The sequence below is a fragment of the Drosophila navojoa genome, chromosome 5 (assembly GCF_054131105.1).
Source record: "Drosophila navojoa isolate 15081-1374.11 chromosome 5, UAZ_NAV_1.0, whole genome shotgun sequence".
Lineage (NCBI taxonomy): Eukaryota > Metazoa > Arthropoda > Insecta > Diptera > Drosophilidae > Drosophila > Drosophila navojoa.
The window spans coordinates 21,389,470-21,396,449 of record NC_142893.1 but is presented as its reverse complement, the minus strand read 5'-3'; the positions used below and the strand labels follow the sequence as shown (position 1 = coordinate 21,396,449).

General features: G+C 53.8%; 1 protein-coding gene across 1 annotated transcript; it reads right to left on the bottom strand.

Moving 5' to 3' along the window:
• Nucleotides 1-361: 361 nt before the first annotated feature.
• Nucleotides 362-5,484, bottom strand: 18w (18 wheeler). The gene has a single exon (XM_018106694.3). The coding sequence runs from the start codon at nt 5,035-5,037 to the stop codon at nt 805-807; it is 4,233 nt and encodes a 1,410-aa protein (XP_017962183.1). The 5' UTR covers nt 5,038-5,484; the 3' UTR covers nt 362-804.
• Nucleotides 5,485-6,980: the final 1,496 nt, after the last annotated feature.

Below are 6,980 nucleotides of genomic sequence, written 5' to 3'. Positions count from 1 at the left end.
GGTGTTTGTTGTTGTTTTTATATTATTATCATAATACATAAATACATTAAGTGTGCTAAATAATTTCTATGCTTGGATCTCTCTGTCTATATACACATATCTATAATGATAATAATCATAATGACAATAATAATAATAATAATAATCATCATCTTTTAGTTATTATGAAAATCGTGTTAAGAATGTTTTGCTTCCTCTTCTATATATATGTATGTATATGTTTTAGGCCAGGCTAGAAACTAATGGCTACAAATTACAGTTGTTTTTGCAATCTATATATATATATTTAAATATATATATATTTATTTTTAAATTAATATATCACATTGAATTTGAAAGTGTTTTTGCAACATTTCTAGTAAATTTTTTAGTTTTTTGTTTTCTTCTTTTTTTAGTAATTAAATTTTAATAATAAGCTTAAATTTATATGTGTGGGTGTATGCGTATGTTTGTGGATGCATATAAATGTGTGTGTGTGTGTGTGTGTGTGTTTGTGCGTGTTTGTGTTGGCTGTGCAAGACAACTACAAAACAACAACAACAGCAACAACAACAACGACACTTGAACACTGAAGGCGCATGCGAATAGAAATGCCTACGAAAAAGTCTTTTAATTTATATATATAACATATATACTTATATATGTATGTGTATATATATCATGTGTGTGTGTGTGTGCTTTTTTGTTTGCCTGTTTTGCGCTAGCGAATGAGCGAACTGCTTCAAGATGGCTGCCGTTGCGCAGGAACCCTTTTTGCTTGTTGAGTGCGAGTGCGACTGCGAGTGCGAGTGCGAGCGAGACGGCTTATACGAGAAAAGCTTGGCCTGCGTTCTTATTGGTGCTGCCCGCTTCGCTGCCTCCAGCTGCGGCCTGCTGCTGCTGCTGCTGCTGCTGTTGTTGTTGCTGCGCAGCCGCAGCGGAAGTGGATGCTTGGGCTGTTGACTGCGTGCTGTTGCTCGCCTGACTTAGTCCGCTGCCGCTGCGCAAATGCACTGGCGCTGTCGCCGATGTTGACGCCGCTGCCGCAGCCGCTGCCGAGGCAGCTCCAGCTGCAGTTGCGGGGCGATATTGCGGCTGCAGCAGGCGCTGCTGCTGCTGCTGGCGCGCCAACTGCTGCAGCTGATGCGCCTGCAACTGCTGCTGCTGCTGCTGATGGTGATGCGGGTGATGCTGCATCAGGGCGCTGGGCATCATGGAGAGCGCCTCGTGCTGATCGTAGGCACTGTACTCCGATTCGATGCTGTGGTAGATGTGCTCCGATGGGGGCCGCATGGCCAGGGACTCGACCACGGGCCGCATGGGGCGCGGCGAGGGCGTGGCCGTGGTGGCTGACGAGTAGTTGGCCTCCATGTCCTCGGTGCAGTAGTAGGCGGGCGGCGGCGGCGCCTGCCGGAAGATCAGGCCGGGCGAGACGGGCTGCTTGAAGCGCTCATGGTGGTCCAAGGTGTAGTTGTTGCCCCGGGGCGAGAGCTCAATGGGAATGGCGTAGCGCAGCTTCTCCCAGAAGTAGCGGTCGCAGGTGAGCAGCCGGTTCGATGGCACCGACTTGAGATAGGGCGCCAGCTCGGCGACGTCCTCGGCCTCGCTGGAGACGCTCGTCTCCTCGATGATGACCAGCTTCTGGGCGAGGCCGCGCAGCGCCTCGTGGAACGCGTTGCGGAACTCGACGCGCTGCCACTCGGTGGCCAGCAGATGGCGGGTCAGCACCAGGATGATCTTCCTCGAGGCCCGGGCGCCCTCCACCAGCTGCAGGTGGCTGGCCTGGGGCGGCAGGTCGCGCTGCTGGATGCAGAGCCTGAACGGCGGTCGGCCGTGCTCCAGCTCGGCGGCGATGTTCCGGCAGACGAACTCGTAGTCCTTCTCCGAGTGCAGAATGATGGCGTCGTACAGCTTGCCGGCGTCCTCGAAGCGCGGCTCGCACACGCGCACCCCGTAGTGGGCGAACAGCCACATGCGCACGCTCTCCCGGAACACGAACACAATGATGAGCACCACGACCAGGAAGATGAGCACCAGCACGGCGGCGAGCAGGGGCAGGCGGTAGCCGTGGGCCAGGTCCTGGGCGGAGCTGATGTTGCTGGCGCTGGCATCGAGCAGGTCGGAGCAGTCGGCGCTGGGCAGCAGCTTCTCCTGGCTGAGCAGGTCCAGCTCGCGCTTGATGCCGCCGTCCACGCAGTAGATGTCCGCCGTGTCCCGGATGACCAGGGCGTTCTCCGTCACGAACTGCACCAGCTCGCGCAGCTGCTGGCAGCGACAGCTCCAGCTGTTCCGGCCCAGCGTCAGCCCCTGCAGATTGCTGGGGTACCGCAGATTGGGCAGCTGCAGCCGATTGTTGTCCAGGCGGAGCAGCTGCAGCGAGAGCAGCGGCGCGAACGTGTCGTTGGCGATGTGCGACAGCTGATTGCCCTGCAAGTGCAGCTCGCGCAGCAGGCTGAGCCCGCGGAAGCTGTCCGAGTCGAGGCTGCTCAGCTTGTTGTGCTCCAGGTGGAGGACGCGCAGCTGCGGCAGCTGCGAGAGGCTGCCGTTGGCCAGGGCCACCAGATTGGAGGCGTTCAGGTAGAGGGTGTGCAGGCTGCGCTGGCCGGCCAGGTGGGCGGGCTGCAGCAGGGGCAGATTGTTGCCGTCCAGGTAGAGCACGTTCACGTCCTGGGGCAGGCGCGGCGGCAGGCTCAGCAGGTCCTGCTTGCCGCAGTCGACGATGTTGTTCGACCAGGTCGCGTCGTGGAAGCAGCTGCAGTTGTTGGGGCAGATCATCTCGCACTCGCAGCTCTCGTACTCGCAGCAGTGGCACGTCGCCGGGCAGTGGGTGTCGTACTTGCAGAGGAAGTCCGCGGAGCTCAGGCTGGACAGGGGACGCAGCGGCGCCTGGCGGCTGTGCGGCATCAGGCACTCGATGTTGGCCAGGTCGACGATGCGCGGGTGCTGGCGCGTGGTCAGGTTGTTGATGCGCTGCAGCCACTCCAGGGAGCAGTCGCACTCGAACGGATTGCCGCCCAGGTAGAACTCCGGCTGGGGCTTGTCCAGGGCGATGGGGGCCACGCGCAGCGCGTTCAGCGACAGCTTGGACAGGACATTCGCGTAGAGATCGACGCGCGCCAGACGCGTCTTGTCCACGAAGCTGTTCGGCTGCAGCTGACTGATGATGTTGTTGTTGATGAACAGCAGCTCAATGGAGTTGGGCACCGAGTTGGGCGTGATCTCCGTAATCCGGTTGTGGCTGGCGTCCAGCGTGCTCACGCGCAGCTCCTCCTGGAGCTTGTAGTAGTTGCCGAGCGCCTCGATGTAGTTGCCGTGTATGTCCAGCCACTTCAGGTTGGAGGGGATGAAGGCGTAGTCGAACCACACCAGGTGATTCTCGGAGAGGTTCAGCCAGAGCAGCGAGGCGAGCGTGGCGAAGATGCCATTGATGTCCGTCAGGAAGTTCTTGTCCAAGCGAATCGCCTCGATCTCCGTATTCCGGTCGAAGGCGCCGCGCTCGATGCTCTGGATGCGGTTCTTGGCCAGATTCAGGACACTGAGCCGCGGCAGCTGCTGGAACATGCCCACGGTGATGTTGCCGATGCGGTTGTCGATCAGGCGCAGGCCCGTCAGCTGGTTCAGGTTGTTGAAGGTGCCGTTCTTGAAGTCCGAGATCTGGTTCTCGCCCAGATCCAGGGTCTTGAGCATGCTCAGGTCCTGCACCGCCTCGGGCACCTCCAGCAGCTGGTTGGAGCTCAGATCGAGTTCCTTGAGATCGGAGCAGTTGCGAAACGCCTGCGCCTCCACGATGCTGATCAGGTTGTTGTTCAGGGTGAGCTTGGTGAGCACGTAGAGTCCGTTGAAGATGCGGTTGTCGAGCGTGTGCAGGCGGTTCTCGGCCAGGTTGAGGGTGTGCAGGTTGTAGAGGGGCAGGAAGGCGCCCTCCTCGATGTGCCCGATCGAGTTGTTGCGCATGTCCAGAATCTGCAGGAAGTACAGCTCCTTGAAGGTCTTGGCCCCGATGCGGGTCAGCGCGTTGTTCGACAGATTCAGCACTATGAGCCGGATCAGGCCCGCGAAGGTGTTGTTGTCCACGTGGTGGCTGGTCAGCTGGTTGGCCGAGAGGTCCAGCACCAGCAGCTGCTCCAGCCGGTGCAGCAGGCCCTTGGGCAGATCGTACAGGTCGTTGTGGTGCAGATGCAGCTCGCGCAGCTCCTTGTTGCCGGCGAAGGCGGCAGCGGGCAGCGACTCCAGGTGATTGTGGGACAGGTTGAGGACGCGCAGGGAGCTCAGGCCGGCCAGGGAGCTGGGCGCCAGCGAGCTGATGTTGTTGTGCTGCAGACTGAGCGTCTGGAGGCGACGCAGACGCGACGCGCCCCAGGCGTCGGGCAGCGAGCGCAGCTCATTGTGCGACAGGTCGAGGAGCTGCAGCTCCGCCCCGCCGCTCAGCTGGTTGGGCAGCGCCGTGCCCATGCAGAGCTTCTCGGAGAAGCCCAGGTACTCGGCGGCGCGAATGCGATTCTGTGTGAGATTGAGCAGCTGCAGTCCGGGCATGCTGCACCAGATGCCCTCCGGCAACTGGCGTATATTGTTGTCCGCCAAGTGGAGCTCGCTCAGCTCGCGCAGGCCCTGGAACGCCTGCGAGTGCAGCTCCAGAGTGCGGCCCGGGCCCCAGACGGCGTTGTGCGTCTCCAGCTGGAGGCGCTTCAGCGAGAGCAGGCCCTCGAAGGCGTTGGCCGGCACGCGCTGCAGCTTGCAGGCGTCCAGCCGCAGCTCGGACAGCTTCTGCAGCTTGCGGAAGAGGCCGCTGCTCAGCTCGCTGGCGTGCAGCAGGTCCGCGCTGCACTGCAGCTCGAAGCGGTTGGCCGTCTCGGCCACCTGCAGGTCCAGCGTGGAGCCAGCGCCCAGCTCCAGGGCGCGCACATTGCACTTGATGTCCATTGTGGTGCGCACGAACTCCCACGCGCACTGCTGCGCATGCGTCGCCGCTGGCAGCATCAGGGCGGCCAGCAGCAGCAGCAGCAGCAACAGGCAGCTCCTTGCTTGTGTTGTTGTTGTCGTCGTTGTTGTTGTTGACATGTTGCTTGAAATTGGATGCGTTTGATTTTCTCGAATTTCAATTGAATTCTCTCTTATTTTTTATATAAGGGAATTTGGAATTATTTTATTAATTTTTTTTGTTTAAAAAACTTTATTCACTTTCTGGTTTTCATATTTGAGCGTATTTTTTTCTCCGTTATTCTGGATAGTGTTGTGCGCGTAATCCTTGTAGTGTAACTGTGTATTGGTGTGTGTGTGTGTAACGAATTTTAGCTCAGCACTTGTGAATTTTGTATTGGAATAACATTTGCATTGGCACTTGGTTGAGAATTGCGTTTGATTCAACGTTTCGCTTTTCGTTTGATTGCTCTTTGCGTTTTGAATAGATTTTTAGTTGCTTTGCGTTTCGTCGTCGGAGCTCGTTTTCTTAAAACATGTTAACCGCCTCGCGTTTCAACTCAAACTGATTGCTGGAGTTGCACGCAGTCGACTCCGTTGGCTCGTTGAAAATGTTTTTACGAGCGACGACGCCGACGAACACACACACAGGCAGACACACGCAGAGCAAGAAAGCAAAAGGCAGACAGACAAGAGTGTGTCTGTGTGTATGTGTGTACGTGTGTTGGCTTGTTCGTGTTGCTGCTGCTGCTGCTGCTGCACTCACACACATGCAACTGCACACATGCACATGTACTCGCTCTCACATACGCTCTGCTCTGCTCTTTGCGCTCCCACACATATAGGCAGCGTCGCAACGTCTCTGTCGCTGTCGCTGTCGCTGCCGACGGCGGCGTCGAGTGCATTTCCTGCATATGCAGTTTAGCAACATGCATATGCGCGCTCTCTCACTCTCGCGCCAACACTCTCTGGCACACACATATAGGCACACGGCTCACATGCTACACACGTATGTGAGGCACCGTTACGCTCTCGCTCTCACCAAAAGTAGGGGAAATGTTGCTGCTCGTACATGTACAATGTACATGTATATAAAAGCAGAGAGCATACAATTCGACTTCGCTCCCGCTCTCGCTCTCACTTAATTTATTTTTCTCAGTTGTAAAACGATCGTAGATCGAGTACAAATTTCAATTGTTTTTTTTTTCTCCCCATGTTCCTGATCCACATAAATTGCTCGAGTTATCAATAAATAAATGAATATTGTTCAAGCTGAGATTAGCCAACTTGTTGCTTATCAGCGTCTCGGGTGCGCTATTAATTCACTTCCTTATACACTCTTTTTTATACACTCAAGTTTATATATACATATATATATTTAATAAGCTGCTAATCTGCAGACGATTTATGAATCAGTTCATCAGCGTCAAGCGTCAGAAATATCAAATTAATTTGTTTTAATGACCTATTAGTAAACAAAATGTGTGTTAATTGCAGACACTGTGAAAAAGTAATAAATAACACTGATTATTTGCTAACGAATCTTTAGCACAGAGTTTATTATAGCTAAACATATCAAATATGAACAATAATATAAATACATAATATATAAAATTATATAAAAAAATAAGAATAAATAAAAATTGAACGTAAAAATATTAAAACTCAATCATAAAACATTTTCCGTTTGCCTTCATTGATTAATTCCCATCTATTCTCTTCCTCGCAATAGGGTTAATAAGCGTTGCCTCTTAGCCTTTTTTGCTAGTTGGCCACAGTCAACACTCAACAGGCTGCCTTGCAACATTTTGTGTGGCATGTGTCGTCGTCGTTGGTTTGCTCACACTCACACTCACATCCGCGGCCCATGTATGTGTGAATCCTTTCGAACTCGTTGCATGCCTCGTGTTGCAATGCGGGGCCGAGCCCCACATTGATAATGTTGCTATTGCCATGTTGCATGCCACGGGGCTTTAAGCCAACTAGTTCAGCTCGAAGTTTGGACCCATAAAATGCTCTTTCTATTGTCGTATGTCAAATAATCTTGTATATTTTAGAAATCTATTTCTTATATATATGTACAT